Source organism: Neoarius graeffei, chromosome 2 (genome assembly GCF_027579695.1).
Source record: "Neoarius graeffei isolate fNeoGra1 chromosome 2, fNeoGra1.pri, whole genome shotgun sequence".
Classification (NCBI taxonomy): Eukaryota; Metazoa; Chordata; class Actinopteri; order Siluriformes; family Ariidae; genus Neoarius; species Neoarius graeffei.
In genome coordinates, this window is record NC_083570.1 from 64,483,916 (window position 1) to 64,505,361 (window position 21,446).

Consider the following 21,446-nt stretch of genomic DNA (forward strand, 5'->3'; position numbering starts at 1 on the left):
TTGTTCACCTGACCTAAACCCCATAGAGAACCTGTGGTCCATTATAAAACGTGAGGTCTACAAAGAGGGAAAACAGTACACCTCTCTGAACAGCGTCTGGGAGGCCGTGGTTGCTGCTGCACACAATGTTGGTCGTGAACAGATAAAGAAATTGACAGAATCTATGGATGGAAGGCTTTTGAGTGTCCTCATGAAGAAGGGTGGCTATATTGGTCACTGATTTGTTTTTGTTTTGTGTTTGAATGTCATATGTTTATTTGCAAATCTGGAGTTGTCATATCAGTGTACCTGGTGAAAATAAATAAGTGAAATGGCTACATATTTGGTTTTTATTAAGTTGCCTAATAATTCTGCACAGTGAAAGTTACCTGAACACATACATATTCTCCTAAAATGGCCAAAACTAAAAACACCCCACTCTAACTTCCATACATATTCAGCTTTGATATTTATGAGTCTTTTTGTTTGATTGAGAACATAGTTGTTGTTCAATAATAAAACTAATCCTCAAAAATACAACTTGCCTAATAATTCTGCACTCCGTGTATGTGTGTGGGGTCACTGCCATTGATCCATATGTCATATTAATTGGAGCATAGTTTTACGCTGGATGCCCTTCCTGCTGCAACCCTTCCATTTCCACCCATCACTTGGGCGTTCCCCAGGGAACCATACTGGGTTCTGTTCTCTGTAATATCTGTGTTGAAGACTTAAACTCTACTCTTGAATGTAAATGTGCAAAGTATGCAGACGATACCACCATATACGAATATTGTTCTGTTAACCAGATTAATTCCTGTGCTTCTAGATTCAACAAAACTTTAGTTGGCCTCTCCACCTGGGCATCGGAGAACAACCTCTCCTTAAATCTGAAGAAAACTAAAACGATGCTATTTACAACTTCCCAAATGGCTAGTCACCACAATCTTAAGTCTTTAGATCCCAACCTCCTTCATATCAGTGGTTCTTCCATTCAACGTGAAACCAGTTACAGACTTTTTGGCATACAATTCAATGAGCACCTGAAATAGGATGATGCCATCAACACCATCACTTCTTCATTCTATGCTTCCTTAGCCTCCTTAAGAAAAATCAAACATCTTGTTCCTTTGAACTTAAAAAAGCAACTTGTACAAAGTTTAGTTATATCAAAAATCCAGTTTTGCAGTAACGTCACGTACCCCCTCACTAATGACCTGGAAAGGAAACTACAGAAGGTTCAGAACAGTGCTGCTGGATTTGTGCTGGAATAAATATGCTTCCGAAACCGATGTCCTTGGCATTGGCTGGCTCCTGATTAAAGAACTTGTGCAGATGAACATCTTGAGAAGTACTCACGAAGCTCTTCACAACCCCTTGTGGCCATTGTATCTACCACTGGATCGGCACAACTGCAACCTGAGATCAACAAAGGCTCCAAGTCATCTTGTACCCCTAGAAGCTGGAACATTTCAGGACTCTGCCACTCAGCTATTTAACAGTTTCCCTCCTACCGTAAGATCCACTATGTTACCTAAATCATTAATGAAAGAGCAATTGAAAGACTTAAAATCTAGGCTCTGCAATTTAAACTTAGATTGTGTGTGTATATATATCATATTTGTCAATTTTTTAGCTAAATTAATACATTATTAGTTGTGTGTTTTTAAATTAACAAATGAAGAGCCATGCTACTATGGAAATGCTGTTAAATAAAGTCATTTATTATTATTTCTGGGCTTGGGAAATGACCATTCACACTTATGGGCAATTTAGAATAGCCAGTTAACCTAACTGCATGTCTTTGGACTGGTGGAGAAACTAGAGCAGCTGGAGGAAACCCATGCAGACACAACAAATGCCACACAAGAAGGCTCCCGTCAGCTGCTGGGCTTGAACCCAGAACCTTCTTGCTGTGAGGTGACGGTGCTAACCACTACACCACTGCGCCGCCCACCATTTTTACACTATATGGCCAATAATATGTTGACAACTGACCCTCATACCCATGTGTGGGCCTTCCCTAAATTGTTGCCACAATGTTAGAAGCATACAATTTTCTAGAATGTCATTGTATGTTTTCCTCTGACTGGATTCAACATGCACGATTTCCATTCACTGGAACTAAGGGGTCCGAACATGTTCCAGCTTGACAATGCCCCTGTGCACAAAGTGAGCTCCATGAAGACATGGTGTGATAAGGTTGGACTGGAAGAAACCAAGCGTCCTGCACAGAGCCCTGACCTCAACCCCACCAAATACCTTTGGAATGAATTGAAATGCTAATTGTGCAGCAGGCCTCCTCGCCCAACACAAGTGCTCTTGTTGCTGAATGGACAAATCCCCAGAGCCACACTACAGAATCTAATGGAAATCCTTCCAAGAAGAGTGGAGGCTGTTGTAACAGTAAAGGGTTATGGAATGAGAACATATGGGTGATGGTCAGGTGTCCATATACTTTTGGCCATATTGTGAGCCTTTGTCCCATACAAGTGTTTACAAGGAAAATTATTGGCACCCATTGTAAAGATTAGTAAAAAAGTCTTTAAAAAATCCATGTGCTTTTGTTGAAAATTGATGAGGGATTTGTTTTTCTCTGAATAAATTTATTTCAATTAAATGTTGGATTTTTCTCATTTTTTCAGTGTGAGATGAAGCTGCTTCACCAAAAAGTGGATTTTCTCTAAGCCTTTTTACTAATCTTTACAAGGGGAGGCCAAGAATCGTGGAAGGCACTGTACATATTTTGTCAAGTATAGAGTTACTAAGGCTTATGGCTCAGTTTGATCCATCTTTGAACCCAGGTGCTGCAGCATCGACCATCTGTGCAATGCTCTGTGCAATGCTCTGTTCAAGCCGCCTTTAGTTTTCCTGCAGTCTATAAATAATCAGCCGATGTTTCATCATCACAGAATAAAAAGTTTAGCTGCTCCAATTAAAGAATCTCTATTTCAAAGGAAACTAGCAGTGGCTGAAGAGATGCAAGTATGTGCTTACATAACATTTTTGGCTACGAAATACATTTTACTAACACACAGGCATTTTACAGAACGGCTCTTGCCAGGTTAAAGCAATAATTCTGGGGAGAGCAGTGGATGCAGTGATTTTATTACAGATAAGGGAGTTCTTAGGCAAGATGTGAAGTGGAGTGCCTAAAACCCCCTTTTATCCATCTAAAACCATTGTACCCCACAGCTTTAAGTGTCTTTCTGCTTTTATAAAATGGCAACAAAAACATTGATAAATACATTTAATTTATTCTTAATTATATTCACAAGAAACAGTTCTTATACCATACAATGTAGTATTGTGTTTGGGTTGCTCAGCAACATAGCAGGCAAAGGTTAGACTAGTTCCTGTCCATAACAATTGCTTAAAGGGGCCCGCTCAAATCAAATCAAATCAAGTTTATTTGTACAGCGCTTTTAACAATAAACATTGTCGCAAAGCAGCTTTACAGAATTTGAACGACTTAAAACATGAGCTAATTTTATCCCTAATCTATCCCCAATGAGCAAGCCTGTGGCGACGGTGGCAAGGAAAAACTCCCTCAGACGACATGAGGAAGAAACCTCGAGAGGAACCAGACTCAAAAGGGAACCCATCCTCATTTGGGCAACAACAGACAGCCTGACTATAATATTAACAGTTTTAACAGGTATAACCCTCAACTGTCCTCATGGAGCCGTCCTTCACAGGAGTGGGGCGATAAAACTCCGACCAGACACAGGGCACCAGGATGGATCAAGCAGGTCCGAGGGGCAGAAGAGGCCAGCATCTCAATCCCAGGATCAACATGTAACTCAGAGGGACAGATTGGGGGGGGGGGGAGAGAAAGAAAACACGTTGAAAACACGCTCACCCTTCCCAGAATCCAGTTTGATGTTTTTGTTGAGAAACAGAACACCAAAAATATATGACCAAGTAGAATATTTTTGTCTCATTTGTTTAACTGGGTTCCCTTTATCTATTTTTAGGACTTGTGTGAAAATCTGATGATGTTTTAGGTCATATTTATGCAGAAATATAGAAAATTCTAAAGGGTTCACAAACTTTCAAGCACCACTGTATACACTGCCTGGCCAAAAAAAGGTTCCATTTGCAAATAAGCTAAATACTTACAGTTGTGGTCAGAAGTTTACATACAGACATAAACGTCTTCGTGGATATGAATCTCATGGCAATATTGGGCTTTCACTGATTTCTCTGAACTGTTCTTTTTCTGTGGCAAAATGATTGTCTTTAATGGGGGGGAGACGATGGTGGTGCACAAGTTTGAATTATTTTTTTCCCCCGAAACCAACACAGGGTCAAAAAATTACATACACACGCTTAGATTATTAATTCAGTTGTGCTGAAAGTTCCAAAATGTCTTTTAACTTGCCAAGGCCAAAGCTTCTTAACTTCCTGTTGGTAAACATGAATGACTACAGGTGGTAGCTTCTCTGTGTCAACATAAAAAGGGCTTGCTTGATAGCACTCATTGGACTGAACAATACACAAGAGAATGGGAAAGTCCAAGCAGCTCAGTGCAACTTGAGTTACCTGACACAAGAAATGTCTCTTGGTGCTATTTCTAAACAACTGCAGATTCTAACATCATCAGTTCAAACAATTGCACTTAAGTACTAGACTAGTTACTGGGAAGTGTAGAGACTTTGCCAATCCATTTTGCTGGAAGATGTCCCAAACAGTCATCCTTAACTGAGAGGAAAATGGTTCAGATGATAAAGCAACTCAAGGGAAAAAACTCATCATTTGGGATGTTCATGAGGTCCAGACTTCAGGATGTAAAGGATTTGCATCCAAGTATTAAAAATTATGCTTGTATTTATAATGGTTAGTGTCCAAGCCTGTGGAAATGGAGAAATGGTTAATACAATATTTTCTGTTGAATTTAACCCCTTGAATTAAAGCTGATTTCAGATCCATTGTGGTGGTGTACAGAAGTAAACTTACAAAAACTGTGTCCAAATATTTATGGACCTGACTGAACTCAGAAGCCACATGTACACGAGATGTACAAGTACATTGGTGCTTGAAAGTTTGTGAACCCTTTAGAATTGTCTATATTTCTGCATAAATATGACCTAAAACATCATCAGATTTTCACACAAGTCCTAAAAGTAGATAAAGAGAACCCCGTTAAACAAATGAGACAAAAATATTCTACTTGGTCATTTATTTATTGAGGAAAATGATCCAATATTACATATCTGTGAGTGGCAAAACTATGTGAACCTTTGCTTTCAGTATCTGGTGTGACCCCCTTGTGCAGCAATAACTGCAACTAAACATTTGCGGTAACTGTTGATCAGTCCTGCACACCGGCTTGGAGGAATTTTAGCCCATTCCTCCGTACAGAACAGCTTCAACTCTGGGATGTTGGTGGGTTTCCTCACATGAACTGCTCGCTTCAGGTCCTTTCACAACATTTCCATTGGATTAAGGTCAGGACTTTGACTTGGCCATTCCAAAACATTAAATTTATTCTTCTTTTACCATTCTTTGGTAGAACGACTTGTGTGCTTAGGGTTGTTGTCTTGCTGCATGACCCACCTTCTCTTGAGATTCAGTTCATGGACAGATGTCCTGACATTTTCCTTTAGAATTCTCTGGTATAATTCAGAATTAATTGTTCCATCAATGATGGCAAGCCGTCCTGGCCTAGATGCAGCAAAACAGGCCCAAACCATGATACTACCACCACCATGTTTCACAGATGGGATAAGATTCTTATGCTGGAATGCAGTGTTTTCCTTTCTCCAAACATAACGCTTCTCATTTAAACCAAAAAGTTCTATTTTGGTCTCATCTGTCCACAAAACATTTTTCCAATAGCCTTCTGACTTGTCCACGTGATCTTTAGCAAACTGCAGACAAGCAGAAATGTTCTTTTTGGAGAGCAGTGGCTTTCTCCTTGCAACCCTGCCATGCACACCACTGTTGTTCAGTGTTCTCCTGGTGGTGGACTCATTTACATTAACATTAGCCAATGTGAGAGAGGCCTTCAGTTGCTTAGAAGTTACCCTGGGGTCCTTTGTGACCTCGCTGACTATTACATGCTTTGCTCTTGGAGCGATCTTTGTTGGTCGACCACTTCTGGGGAGGGTAACAATGGTCTTGAATTTCCTCCATTTGTACACAATCTGTCTGACTGTGGACTGGTGGAGTCAAAACTCTTTAGAGATGGTTTTGTAATCTTTTCCTGCCTGATGAGCATCAACAACACTTTTTCTGAGGTCCTCAGAAATCTCCTTTGTTCGTGCCATGATACACTTCCACAAACGTGTTGTGAAGATCAGACTTTGATCGATCCCTGTTCTTTAAATAAAACAGGGTGCCCACTCACACCTGATTGTCATCCCACTGATTGAAAACACCTGACTCTAATTTCACCTTCAAATTAACTGCTAATCCTAGAGGTCCACATAGGCTACATTTACACTGCAGGCTGAAGTGACTCAAATCCGATCTTTTCGCCCATATGTGACCTGTATCCGATCTTTTATTGACAATATGAACGACACAGATCCGATTTTTTCAAATCCGACCCAGGCCGTTTGGATATGTGGTCCTAATTCCGATTCCTATCCGCTCTTTTCATATGCGACTTCAGTCTGAACCGCCAGGTCGCATTCATCCGACTTAAACGTCATCAACGTCACTATTCTGCGCTGAAGTAGGCGGCGGGTCTCTCAAAAAAAGTTACAACAACATGGCGCATAATCATGGGTGCAGATAGAGGGTGGGACTCGTCCCACCCAGATTTAAATTCACCTCGTTCGGTCCCCCCCACTTATAGGGAGGAAAAAACGTCTATGCTGTCTTTCTTTGCATAAGGCAAACCTCACGGAAAAATCAAAAGACTAATTACCATTCGGTTTATTGAGGTGCACAGCAGTGTATACATAGTTGCAACAACTCACATAAAACAAAACAAAGACTGATATTCGGTTGGTTGAGCTGCGCAGACTGCACAGGTTGTGAGCTCGAGCTTGGTTGCTATGGTAACCCACAACAAGTTTGACAGGCATATCGGGGTCGGGGTTGGTTTGCTGGCAGCTTTGTCCCCCCCAGTTTTTTGTCCCCCCCGGTTCAAAAAACGTATCTGCGCCCCTGCGCATGACGTCAATGCGAGGGACGCTTCGGGCTGTGAAGGTTCTGAATCTTCTCAATGGAAGGACGCAGAGGTTAGGGAGCTGATTTCCATTTGGGGGGATACAGCTATTCAAGCTAGATTGGATGGGTCATACCGCAACCGGGCGGTTTTACTTCCGTAAACACTGGCCATGCTCACTGCGTGTGACGTCGTCGTATCCTGCAATGCGCATGCGGAACACTTTTAGGTCGCTTTTCGTTCATACTGAGGATCACATACAAGTCGCATATATTTGTTAATGTGAACGACCTCACAAAAAAATCGGATTTCACAAAAAAATCGGAATTGAGCATTAAGCCTTGCAGTGTGAACGTAGCGATACTTTTGCCACTCACAGATATGTAATATTGGATCATTTTCCTCAAGAAATAAAGGACCAAGTATAATATTTCTGTCTCATTTGTTTAATTGGGTTCTCTTTATCTACTTTTAAGACTTGTGAGAAAATCTGATGATGTTTTAGGTCATATTTATGCAGAAATATAGACAATTCTAAAGGGTTCACAAACTTTCAAGCACCACTGTATGCACTCCTGTGACTGCCCTTCTGAGTCCAGTATAACAATCACATTAGGAGTGTAGACATGCTTATCACAGTCGCATTTATTTAACCGAAATAGAATATTGTTTAACAATATGAACAACTGGTTTCTTTTTAACGAGTTATTTTATGTTGAAGAAAAAAAAAAGTAATAGGTGAAATTTCCCTTTAATGCCCACCTCCAATACTTGGTTTGTGCGCGCCCCCGCCGCGCGTGTCCGCGCCCCCGAGTGTCCTCATGATAACCTCCCTCACTCTCTCTGACACACTAACAGCACTCTGCAAGTCTTCTATAGGAAAAGTAGTTTAGTTGTGAAGAAAGAGGTTCTTCGGTTTTAGTTTGGTGTTTATAGTTACAACAGGTAAGTGAATTTCTCTTCTGTTTTTATTTTAAATCAGTTAATTCTTTAATTTTTTTTTTTTAGAAATGACCTTGTGGAAGTCAGCTGAACATAGTTTGCTTAGGTGTTTTGTTTTCTACTGATCAGGTTTAATGTTTGTTTAAAAAAACATTATTGTTAAGAAGAAGAGTTGCTTTCTATAATCTAAACACTGGTTTATTCTCAGCTGTAGTTGTCAGACTCCAGGTGCCTGTTTATCAGTAATGAATTTTACACAGTGTGTGTGTGTGTGTGTGTTCTAGTGGGGTAATGTTTCATATTTGCATGGGTTAGGCATTAAACAAGGATTACCTTTCAGTTGTTGTTATTATTATGGTCACTTGCTCCTAGCTATTTTAGACCAGACAGCCTGGTGAGGGTTTAATGTTTAATTATGCTTCTCATGGAAATAGCAAATGGTTTGTTCTCATTCCCAAGCATCATTACAGCACAATACAGTCAAACCTTTGGACACACCTACTACTATTCATAGGTTTTCCTGTATTATACTGTTTTCTACGTTGTAGATTGACACTGAAGACATCAAACCTATCAAATAACATATGAAACCATCCATCCGTTATCTGTAGCCGCTTATCCTGTCCTACAGGGTTGCGGGCAAGCTGGAGCCTATCCCAGCTGACTACGGGCGAGAGGCGGGGTACACCCTGGACAAGTCACCAGGTTATCGCAGGGCTGACACATAGAGACAGACAACCATTCACACTCACACCTATGGTCAATTTAGAGCAACCCATTAGCTTAACCTGCATGTCTTTGGACTGTGGGGGAAACCCATACAGACACGGGGAGAACATGCAAACTCCACACAGAAAGGCCCTCGCCGGCCGCTGGGCTTGAACCCAGAACCTTCTTGCTGTGAGGCAACAGTGCTAACCACTACACCACCATGAAACATATGTGGTAAACAAAAAAAACCTAAATGTTTCATATATTAGATCCTTCAAAGTTGCACACTATTGGCATTATCTTAACCAGCTTCATGAGGGAGTCACCTGGAATGCGTTTCAATTAACAGGTGCCTCGTCAAAAGTTAATTAGTGCAATTTCTTGCCGTGTTGATGTGTTTGAGATCAATCATTAAAAAATAATAAAAATACAGTAAATGGCCCTATTCAACAACTGTAGTAATCCATATTATGTCAAGAACCATTCAAGTAAAGAGAAATGACATCCATCATTACTTTAAGACATGAAGTGACTTTTAATTAATAAAAAATAAAGTAATTGAATTAGGTGTGTCCAAACTTTTTTGTCTGACAGTAATAGGTTTTGGCTGTATTACTGTAATCAAAGCTATATATGCACTTTTTTAGCAAGTTTATTATAAACTTGCTAAGTGCATGTTTAATTTCTCATCAGTGTATCATTTCTAGTTCCAAGCAAATTAATTAACCTAAACTGCGAATTGGAGCCAATTTCATCCCCGAAGTTTGGGAGATGATCAGTGTCATTTCATATTGCTTTGCTTCTGTAATTGTAAAGTAAAACTGTAGATTATACTATATACCCCATTCATACTCAAACTGTTAAATAAAATATAGTTTTTCTTTAAACAATTAGCTTTTTCACATGATGCTGTAGTCTTTTAACTTTGAATATGTATGCGTGATGTATTAAACCAGGATAAGCATAGGTGTCAAATTGTGACGTGAGTCACTGTGGTCTAGTCTCTATAGGGACTGTTATAGGACTTACCTCATTTCTCACTGCAGGATAGTGTTACTCAGACTGTGACCAATATGTCCCTGAGTGCCAGATAGGGGCCACAGGGTAGTAAACATCTCTTTCCCACACACATACATTCTGCTATCAGGAAGCCAATATTGGAAGAATGACAGAACATTACCATTTCGTTATCTGTTCTGATAAACCATATTTGACTGTATTTTGGATTGATCATAGATTGCTGGCTTGTTAGTTGCTTTATGTATATACACTATGTACATGATGCACTATATAATTATGTAGGTCTTCTCAAAAATGTTGGTACAACTTATTTCCTTCATTGTAAGTAAGAGGATCAAACCTGTTCCAGCATGACAATGCCCCTGTACACAATGTGAGCTCCATGAAGATTGGTGTAGAAGAACCTGAGTGTCCTGTACAGGGCCCTGACCTCAACCCCACTGAACACTTGGGATGACTTTTATCGCAGACTATGCCCCAGACCTTCTCACTCAGCATGAATACCCAATCTCACTCATTCTCTTGTGGCTAAATGAGCACAACCCCCACAGCCACACTAAAAAAACTTTTCTAGAAATCTAGTGGAAAGCCTTCCCGGAAGAGTAGAGGTCATTATAACAGCAAGGGGGGACTACATCTAGAATGGGATGTTCATATGGGTGTGATTTAGCCAGGTGTCCACATACTTTTAGCCATATTGTGTATGTTGCCACTTGAACATCACTATAAAAATGGGATGTTTTTCAAATAGGATTCACTATTTTTAAGACAACATGATATCTATGATGTTTGACCTCTAGTCGCTGAAGTGATATTCACACCATGTTCTCTCATATGGTCTTGCACTGTCTGCATGCCTTTCATGGAGGTCTTCTTATACATAGATCTTCATTCGTGGTAAATGCTTTTTCTTACTTCTGAAGGCAGGACACTCTTGTTTCCTTAAGGATGTTTATGATATTTAGTGGTTCCAGCGTTCAACAATTACTTAAAACCTTTCTGTAATGGAGATCATCTGTTGTAGGGTTCTATTTTTAAGGGTTCTCAAGCAGGACAAACCAGAGTACCCTTAAAGTTGCTAAATAGGATATTTTTCTTAATGTAACATGGGTATTTGCAAAGGGAGACTGAAAATGTGTATACGGTAGTTCATGTCTCAGCACTGGTTAAATGTTTTGCAGATCTCATGGATGTTTAACATGTGTGCTTTGTGTTTTGATTGTGTTCTTCCAGGATGGTGGCCCCCCAGGAAGAGACAAACTCTTGTGGAACAGTATGCCTTAAATACCTGTTGTTCACCTTTAATCTGCTTTTCTGGGTCAGTTTTTTTTTTTTTTTTTTTTTAAATTGACTCAAATTATAGCTAGTTTGTTTTAAAAAAAAATCTTATTTCTGAACCTGTGAAAGTTTTATGGTCTAGTTGTAATTCCCTGGTACATCCCTGGAGTCCCATTCAGGATGTATTCCCATCTTATGCCTGGTGTTCCTTGGATAGACTCTGGTTCCATTGAGACCCTGAGCAAGATAAAGCAGTTACTGATGATAAATGAGTAAATGTTAACTACAGTATGTGTTCTAAGTGCTTTTAAACCTCTTTCTCTTCCAGTTGTCTGGGGGTTCTGTGATGGGAGTGGGAATCTGGACTCTAGTGGATAAGAGTGACTACGTTAGTCTGCTGTCGTCCAGTGCATATTCATTTGCTGCCTACGTCCTGATCGCAGCAGGAGCCGTTGTCCTACTCACTGGAATCCTTGGCTGCTGTGCCACCATTAAGGAGAGTAAAAGACTTCTGGCTGTGGTGAGTTAAAAACATCATGTAGTCATTTATGCTCATGTTGCATAAATGTTGCACCTAGCATTAAGCTGGGTGATTATTTTATTTTATTTTTTTAAAGGTGGCTCAAAGAGCATTTTTCCATTTAATTTAAGTCAGAGAGTGCGTGTTCACTGCTGAAACTTCTCTAGCCTGGGCAAACAGAGCCAATACTGTGAAATGAGTTTAAATCCTCATCAAACGCTAGGAACCTCAAGACTACTATGTACCGTGTGATATGCCATGTGAGAAGGCAGTTCAAACACAGGCCTTTGGCAAAACACAAAAGAACAGAACAAAAACCCTTCCTGCCCTAGATCCCCTCCAACCAAAACTGTTTTTGGAAAAATTTTAGTGTCTTTCCACAACACTCCCCTTGATGATGTCCAAAGAATTTGTAGGGAGGATTGGTCTTTTCATTTCAGATTAATATGTTGGTGAAAAGTGAATGTTTGTGTTTTACTTATTTAGCTGAAATCTGCAGGCTCTGGCAGAACAGTAAAGGCTACCGAATGCCTTTTTTATACTAACATCATCTGTCAGTGGCTTCTAATTGCATGACTATGAATGTTTTGTTATGAAACTGTCAACTGAGGTGATCTTAAATAAACTGGTGTGTATCTTTAAGACCCTTTTGGGAGACTGAGTCACAGCTGAGGAATGATGGGTATGAGGGAGGGGGGGATGCCAGGAATGAAGGGGAGAAGTGTGAATGAGTAAAAGTCTCCATACAGGAAGGGAGTTGTAGGAAGGTAGGGGTGTGTGTTTTTATGTGAACGTTTCCAGCCTTAGCCCATGTTGATGTTACACACGCATACACTTGTCTCCATCACAATTAAGAGTTCTTGGAACTGAATTTCATATATACTAGTTTTGTTGTGTATTTATTGCTATGTTGCCCATTACCTAGTTTGTAATTTGTCAGCATTTTAATTCTAAGTGTTTTATTTATTTTGTTTTAAACCCATTTATGTTATACTTTCTGGATTTGAGATTTTTATTTTTCTGAAATTTCTTTTGCAGTTTTTTCTTCTGCTGTTGTTCATATTCCTGCTAGAGATCACTGCTGGAATTTTGGCCTACTGGCATTATGAAGAGGTACAAGTGATTCATCCTTGTATTGTGTTTTAATTCTGTTTGATTTGATTCAGCATTTTCAGTTAGGAGTGTGTCTCTCTCCACCTGTGCTCACTTTCCCACGTGGCTGTACTTCATATTATTTTCTGTAAATTTTCTAAACTTTATCTGTCTTTGAAACTTCTAAAGATGCATCTTCTAGGCCATGGGTGCACACAGGTCTTGGAGGTCAGCACAGTTCAGTGATTTCATTGCTTGAACACTTTTTTTTTTAAACTGGGCTGAATCAGGTCTTAAAAAGCAGCCAAATTGTGCTAGACCTCAGACTTCCAGGACTGAAATAATTTGAAAACCACTGTTCTATATGCATGTAAATACTACCTCAGAATCCAGTTTGATTAACTCATCAATGCAGTGTTGGTCATGTCAGCAGTTCAGGAAGTATAATGCATGCTTCATGTTGCTGCAGTTTTATGGCGATTTGCCAGAATCAGTGATCGAGCACTGTTTCAGAATGATGTAATCACTCACATTAGATCAGTGGTTCTGTTGTTGAGTATAAACACATAACTGGGTTTTAAGAAGAGTGAGTCACCGGTGGTGGTTTCTTTTCCATCATGCCACAATTAAAAAAAATAAAATTGAGCATGGAAAATTGTTGTAGCTAGTTAAATATTCGCAAAGAAGTACTTTAGCTCAAGAAGTCTGGGTTTTGTCTTAACATCATTTTAACCCTCAAAGCACATTCATTAGTTTTATCACATTCATTTTGTAAAGGATTTAGGTTTTTGACACAAAGCACAAATGTGGGTTCAAAACCACTATGTTTGCGATGCCACTTTTGAGGTCTATTTTATAATATGTAAGCAATATTCTGATTTCGGTACACTGGGCCCATATCATTAGCATACAAAAGGTTTGAATTTTCAATGTCTAAGTATTAATATGATACATTATTGCTAAATATTAATAAGACACTTGTAGTGCAGCTTTAACAAGCCACATGATTTAATATACATTTTAACAGCACTCCCTTTTTAATGGAAACTTCAGTTGTGCATGCATGCTATGCAGCTGGATGTCTTAAATGTGTGTGTGCCTGCATGCCTTCTTTTGACTCTTTTCCCTTCTGTTTATAAACCCTCTCTTCCTCCTCTCCATATTCTTCATGCAGTGTTTTCCTTTCTGCTATAAGGTAAACTTCTCTCTCTCTGTATCACACTAGACTCATCCAGCAACACCTGGCTTCTCACATCTCCCTATATATATTTTAATAAATCTATCAAATATCAGCATTTTCAGTTTCTTATATTTGGCTTAGTGGCTTTGCTTATTTCTGTACAGCTGAGTGATAACCTGAAAACAGACCTGAAAGAGACCATGGTGCAGAAATACCAGCTGCCTGATCAGGAGCACATCACCAACGCTGTGGACAAACTCCAACAGGATGTAAGAGGTTTTTATATTCCACGTAAAGGGAATATAGTTTCATAGCATTGTGAAGAAAGGAAATACAGCCCCAATTGCAAAAAAAATTGGGACACTGTGTAAAACTTAACCTCCTAGGGCTTAGCGGTCACATGCATGGACAGCACTTTATGGAAATTCGGAACAAGAATCCACATATGTGGACATACTTTTTCTCTAAAAGTACATCTTATCAAAAGATGATGCTTAGTTTTTATTCTAATCGGGTTCTAATAAGCCCAAATAGCAAAGAGAAATAAAAAAATGCATGTAAAAAAAACATCTTGGGCCTTAGGAGGTTAAATAAAAACAGAATGCAATGATTTGCAAATTATGGAAACCCTATATTTCATTGACAATAGTACAAAGACAACATACAAATGTGGAAGTTGAGGAGACGTATATGAATTTGCCAGCAAAATGTTTCAAAAAAGTGTGGCATGTTTGCCATGGTGTTGCATCACCTCTACTTTTAACAACACTCTCTGTAAATGTTTGGAAACTGAGGAGACCAGTTGCTGAAGTTTTGAAAGAGAAATGTTGTCCCATTCTTGCCTGATATACAATTTCAGTTGCTCAACAGTTTGGGGTCTCCTTTGTCATATTTTGCGTCTTCATAATGCACCAAACATTTTCACTGGGAGACAGGTCTGGACTGCAGGCAGGCCAGTTTAACACCCGGACTCTTACTATGGAAATCTGCAGTTGTAATGCATGCAGAATGCAGTTTGGCATTGTCTTACTGAAATAAACAAGGCCTTTGCTGAAAAAGATTTCATCTCAATGGCAGCATGTTGCTCCAAAACCTGTATATATCATTCAGCATTAATGGTGACCTCCCAAACATACAAGCTACCCATGCCATGTGCACTAATGCACCCCATAGCATCACACATGCTGGTTTTTGAACTGTGCGCTGATAACAAGCTGGATGGCCCCTCTCCCCTTTAGCCTGGACGACGTGGTGTCCATGATTCCCAAAAAGAATTGCAAATTTCAAATTGCGATACTTTTTAATTCTTCCAACCTCTGCAATTTTTTCCACTTCACCTCAGTCCATTGTAAAAGAGCTCGGGCCCAGAGAACGTGGTGGTGTTTCTGGATATTGTTTATATATGATTTTAACTTGCATTTGTGGATGCAGTAATTAACTGTTTTCACAGACAATGGTTTTCAGAAGTGTTCCTGAGCCCATACAATGATTTTTCCACTACAGACACGTGTCTGCTTTTAATGCAGTGTTGCCTGAGAGCCTGAAGATCACAGGCATCCACTGTCAGTTTTCAGCCTTGTCTCTTGCATACAGAGATTTCTCCAGATTCTCTGAATCTTTTCATGATGTTATGTACAATAGATGTGATCCCCAAATTCTTTGCAATTTTACATTGAGGAACGTTATTCTTAAATTGTTGCACTGTTTGCCCACACAGTCTTTCACAGAGCGGTGAACCCCTCCCCATCTTTACTTCTGAGAGACTCAGCCTGTCTGGGATGCTCTTTTTATCCCCAATCATGTTCCTGACCTGTTGCTATTTTAAACTAGTGTGTGTGTGTGGGGGTGGGGGGGTTGTTTAAATTTCAGTCTTTGTTGCTCCTGTCCCAACATTTTGCTGCCACTAAATTCAAATGAGTATATATTTTTCAAAACCAATATAATTTCTCAGTTTCAACATTTGATATGTTGTCTTCGTACTATTTTCAGTGGATATAGGGTTTCCATGATTTTGTGAATTGTAGCATTCTGTTTTTATTTAGGGGAGAGCAGGGAGACTTGGGACAAGTTTTCAGCTTTTGTAGATTATGTGATTCTTTGCAGGTAGCGTCACATTCATATTGCCTTAGAGAGTATTTACTATACCCTCTTACCATACCATTAGTTTCTCAGCTTGTCACGTATATTGGCTTTTAGGCTTTACTTTTTATATAATTTTTTTTTGTGGGGAGACATTGAGGGAAGACTTGGGACATAGTGGGGAGACATGGAACAAAAATAAAATACTGAGGCCTACATGTTTTGATTTTTATTCATCAAACCTTGTAAGATCCAAACTGTATGAACACAATGCTGGTAAAGCAATAGAAAAATGTTAGTTTACCCAAAACCTGACGAGACAAAACAGTTCCGTTCTCAAGAAGGAATGAAATAAGCTTAATCCTCATACAGGAACACCCCCATATTTTAACAAACAATTTTAGATTTGTAAACCACAAGAAAATACCTGTAACGTGAACTGTCCCAACTTTCCCCATCTGGCAATTTTTTTTTTTTTTTTTTGGGGGGGGGACAAAAAAAACCCTTCTTAAATGGCCCCCCGAATTTAAGTTTAATAAATAATACTCATCTCATTATCTCTAGCCACTTTATCCTGTTCTACAGGGTCACAGGCAAGCTGGAGCCTATCCCAGCTGACTACGGGCGAAAGGCGGGGTACACCCTGGACAAGTTGCCAGGTCATCACAGGGCTAACATATAGACACAGACAACCATTCACCCCTACGGTCAATTTAGTCACCAGTTAACCTAACCTGCATGTCTTTGGACTGTGGGGGAAACCGGAGCACCCGGAGGAAACCCACGCGGACACGGGGAGAACATGCAAACTCCACACAGAAAGGCCCTCGCCGGCCCCGGGGCTCGAACCCAGGACCTTCTTGCTGTGAGGCGACAGCGCTAACCACTACACCACCGTGCCGCCTGCTTCAGATGATATCATATTAAAATTGTTTTTCAACAAATGTCAACACTCAGAATTATCCCTGTTTTCCCACTGCCTTTCTGTACTGTGGAACAGATGAAGTGCTGTGGCAGTAACAGCTCCACAGATTGGCAGGAGGGAGCCTGGATACAAACACTTGCTGACGGACGACTTGTACCTGACAGCTGCTGTAAGACCCCTACTCATCGCTGTGGAATGAGAGACCACCCATCCAATATCTACAAAGTAGAGGTGTGGCTTATACACCGCTTTCTTCAACAACAGGGTCAGATGTATGGAATAAAACACTTCAGGGTGTACCATTATAGGAAAGTAATCAGTGAAGGAGGGGATTTTCATATAACAGCGCACAGAGTATTTTATTCTTTTACATATTTGTTTATGAAAGATCTACACACTATATACATTTTTATCCATTTATAGTTACATTTAATGTTGTGGAACACCTGCAAAACAAGTTAGTTTCTATTAACACTTGCTTTACAATAGCTATAAATAGTTGTTCCCTGACCAGCCTATTCATCTGTTTATAGAAGATTATTCCACACCTTCTGACCGATCAGAATCAAGAATTCAACAGTACTGTGTTTTATAAACCTTGATGGCAGAAGAGTTCATGTTAAATATGGTTGGATGTTAGACCATAAGGTTCACTTATAGCAATGGCAGGTATATTGTGTGCGAAAATGAGATCTGTGCTGTAAGCAGGGACATTTTAAAGTTCTTAACTCAATAGCAGTATGTGCCAAAAATGTCCCAAATGTAATCCAACTTCTATCTATTTTTACATATTGCATCTATTGTTTAACAAGTCACTTATATCTGACTACATCAGTATCAAACTGACTTGGGTTTAGTCAATAAAATATCAGACTGTTGCATGTACAGTTATGGTCAGTTTACATACAGTTACATGAATGTCATCTTAGATGTGAATGTCATGGCAATATTTGGGGTTTCAATGATTTCTCTGAACTGTTCTTTTTCTTTGGCAGAATGATTGTACAGCATACATCTTAAAAAATAAAAAAAAACCTAGAATACGGTGCACAATTTTCTTTGGGTTTTCTGAAATCAACACAGGGTCAAAAGTTTACATACAGCACACCTAATATTTGGGTAAAATGTCTCTTCGCAAGATTCACCTTGACCAAACTTTTTTTTTTTTTTTTGTCTACCATGAACAAGCTTCTGGCAGAATTCTGGTTGGATATTTTGACTCTTCATGGTAGAATTGGTAGAGTTCAATTAAATATTTTTTTCTTGGCATGGACTCGACTAAAAGCATGGCCCATATATTTTCAATAGGGTTGAAGTCAGGACTTGTTTTAAGCTTAATGTTATCCTCCACAACCAGTTCTGATGCGTCTTTGGGTTCATTATCCTGTTGTGACTCCCAATCATGTTCAAGTTTCCAGTGGTTTGAGGTTATGCTGAAGAATTCTGAGGTAGTCCTCCATTATTCCATCCATTTTGTGCAATGAACCAGTTCCACTGGCAGCAAAACAGCCCCAGAGCATGATGATCCTGCCACCACCACCAGCTGGTACTGTGTCCCTCTGTACATGGTGGTCATTGTGGCCAAACAACTCAATCGTTGTCTCCTGTGACTATACAGCTTTCCTCCAGAAGGCTTTTTCGTTGTCCGTGTGGTTAGTTGCAAACTTTAAGCTAAAAGGTGTCAATTTTGGAGCAGGGGGTTATTTCTTGGATAGCAGCCTCTTAGTCCATGGTGATATAAAACTCACTGAACTATAGACAGTGATCCATCAGCTTCCAGTTCATGGCAGGGCTGTGCCATGGTGGTTCCTGGGTTGTTCCTGGCAATCCAGTTTGGGTTTTCTTGAAGCAAAGTGACTACACCTCCCAGTAACTTGCATACAATTGTTTGAACTGATCTTGGGATCTGCAGTTGTTTTAGAAATGGCTCTAAGGGACATTCCTGAGTTGTGTACATCTGCAATCCTCTTTCTCAGCTCTGCGCTGAGCTCCTTGGACTTTCCCATTTTACTGTGTGTTGGTCAATCCAATGAGTGCTGTAAACAAACCCTTTGTATGAAGGCACAGAGAAGCTACCAGCTGAAGTCAATCACTAACAGGAAGTTAAGAGACCTTGGCCTTGGCAAGATAAGAGACGTTTTTGGAAGTTTCAGCGCCTCTGAATTAATAATCTAAGTGAGTGTATGTATAATTTTGACCCTGTGTTGATTTCAGAACACCCCCCCCCCAAAAAAAAAGAAATTAAACTTGTGCACCAAATTCATGTTTTTTTTTCTATTAAAGAAATGTTGTACATCATTTCGCCATAGAAAATGAACAGTTCAAATAAATCATTGAAAGCCCAATATTGCCATGACATTCATGTCACTGTATGTAAACTTCTGATCACAACTGTACATGTAATCTCAACAAGAATGTAAAGGCTATGCTTTGTGTTTTCTACCTTGAATTGCTCTTTAAAATACAATACATACATTTTGGTGTTTTCTTTAAACTTCAAATTTGGCATAAATTGTATGAAGGCCCAGAGTAATTTTCCAGAGTTCTTTGGTGGTTTCAGGACTTACTGAGTAAATTTGAAGACAATTTCATGGGTTTGTAGATCTCTCATGTGTTGTGTATTGTCTCTCTCCCTCTCCCAGGGTGGTTGCATTTATAAACTAGAGAACTTTATTCTTGAGCACTTGCTGATATTAGGCGGTGTGGGTATTGGAATTGCATTCCTACAGGTAAGAAATCCCCTTTTCCCAATCATTTATGCTCTCTTGCTGCTTTTCATATACAGTATTCTAATTCTTTGTTTTTTGTTCTCTTTTGAAGATTTTTGGAATGCTCTTTACCTGCTGTCTGTATCAAAGTTTAAAAGAGGAGCCTTACTAAGACCTTGCATCTTGTACTTAAACACCAAAAATACATTCACAGTTCTCAAATATTTTATTTTTGCATTTATCTTCCTGTTGTGCTGCGATGCAGGGTAAATATTTTGTGCAAAGTGGTGGACAGCAGCCTGTAGCAATATATTTTGGCTGCAGGGCAGTCATTTCAAAAAGGAAACGCACGTGAATGAAAACGGTGTGTGGCCTATGATAAACAAATTTGATTTATTATAATAGTCCATCAAAGGCCTGTAACTTAACTGACTCAGCCTTGAAGTGCATGATGGTCACTGGATAAAGTGTAATGCCTGCAGCCAGCTTCATTATTTCATTACACATGCTGCATTAACTGTGTTTGGTCCCCATATCTCTGTTTTACTATAAAGATTACCTTGCTTAAAAACAAAATCCATCTTGGTCTGACCAGTTACCAGTGTGATCAGCTTGGCCTGTGTTTTTGAAAGCTAGTCAGACCAAGCTGAAGACCATCTTTGACAGGCAGAAGGGTTCCCCCGCTTCTTTATTACTTAACTAAATTAGTACGTGTGAGGTTTTCTAATTGTTGTCCTGTTTTTTTTTTTTTTTTTTTTTTCTTAAAAAAAAAAAAGTGCTGATGTATTAGTTGTGATAGTTTAGAGACTATTTCCATCTACCAGCATTTACCAAGCCTGACCAGCTCGGCCTGTGTTTTGGTGCCTGGTGGTCCGACCAGGATGAATTTTTCAGCAGGGTAGCTTTATTTGGAAAAAGTTCATGACATTCACATTGACTGAAGTGATGAGGCCTAAATATTAGGCTTCATTTAGGGTGTGTGTATATAAACCTTCCATTCAAGGACACTGCTTTGCACTGCTGCTTAAATATATTTAAAATGTATTTTTGAACTGACTTGTAAATTGTATAACAGAATAAACAGTTTTTTTTAAAAATTGTATCCTGTCAGTTTGGATGAAAGCTTTTTTTTAACATGAATAAATATAATATAAAATGTTTAATCTACATTATGAACTGCATGGTGTGTCATACAGTATTTGGAGTGACTTGAAAGTCCTCCAACCTGGAGAAGCGCTCCATCAGGTCAGCACATGTTTACCCTGCAGCGCCTCCTGGTGGCTCCGCCCCTTCGGACTACTACAAAAAGTGTCCAGTGTTTCACACGTGCAACGTCTTAATACGGTTTTAATAGTTCAATCCATCCAGTAGGAACACGTAAAGTGCGTTATTTAAGACACAATTTAGATCATTGGTGTCTCTCTCCCTTCTCTAATGGATATTTATAACTCCCGCCTCACCCACAAAGCCATCAGGATTGCAGGTGACCCCACCCACCCATCTCTCAGCCTCTTCAGCCTGCTGCCATCGGGGAGGAGACTGCAGAGTCTCTGGGCCAGAACCAGGCCCGGCGCCAGGAACAGTTTACTAAGGGGGCAATTAGAAATCGCAAGGGGGCAAATATTTTTCATATAGTGTGTAGTAGTGATGGCGGTCTGACAACGTGTTTCAAACAATTAACTGCGCCAACCACAAAACCACGGCCCCGAAGGTTGCTTTAGTCCGGGAAAATCATGTGACATATTACCAGGGCAGTTGCGCTTTATCAACCCCCGTGCCCACCTGTTACCCCTCCCCTCCAATTTTCTCACAGACACGCGTTACAACCGGAAAGATGCCAGACATAAAACAACACACACAAACCTACAGGCAAGTCCTTTACATTTAAAATA

The 21,446-nt window shown here is 39.7% G+C and overlaps 1 protein-coding gene across 3 annotated transcripts; it reads left to right on the forward strand.

Moving 5' to 3' along the window:
* The first annotated feature begins 7,941 nt into the window (after positions 1-7,941).
* Positions 7,942-20,626, forward strand: cd151 (CD151 molecule). Of its 3 annotated transcripts, XM_060908838.1 has the most exons (10): positions 7,942-8,044; positions 11,006-11,090; positions 11,379-11,570; positions 12,609-12,683; positions 12,852-12,890; positions 13,837-13,857; positions 14,007-14,111; positions 16,922-17,077; positions 19,489-19,575; positions 19,667-20,626. In XM_060908838.1, the coding sequence occupies exons 2-10, from the start codon at positions 11,007-11,009 to the stop codon at positions 19,724-19,726; spliced, it is 819 nt and encodes a 272-aa protein (XP_060764821.1). In that variant the 5' UTR covers positions 7,942-8,044; position 11,006; the 3' UTR covers positions 19,727-20,626. The 3 variants fall into 3 exon arrangements, with proteins under 3 accessions (XP_060764821.1, XP_060764831.1, XP_060764837.1); XM_060908848.1 differs by lacking the exon at positions 12,852-12,890; XM_060908854.1 differs by lacking the exons at positions 12,852-12,890; positions 13,837-13,857.
* Positions 20,627-21,446: the final 820 nt, after the last annotated feature.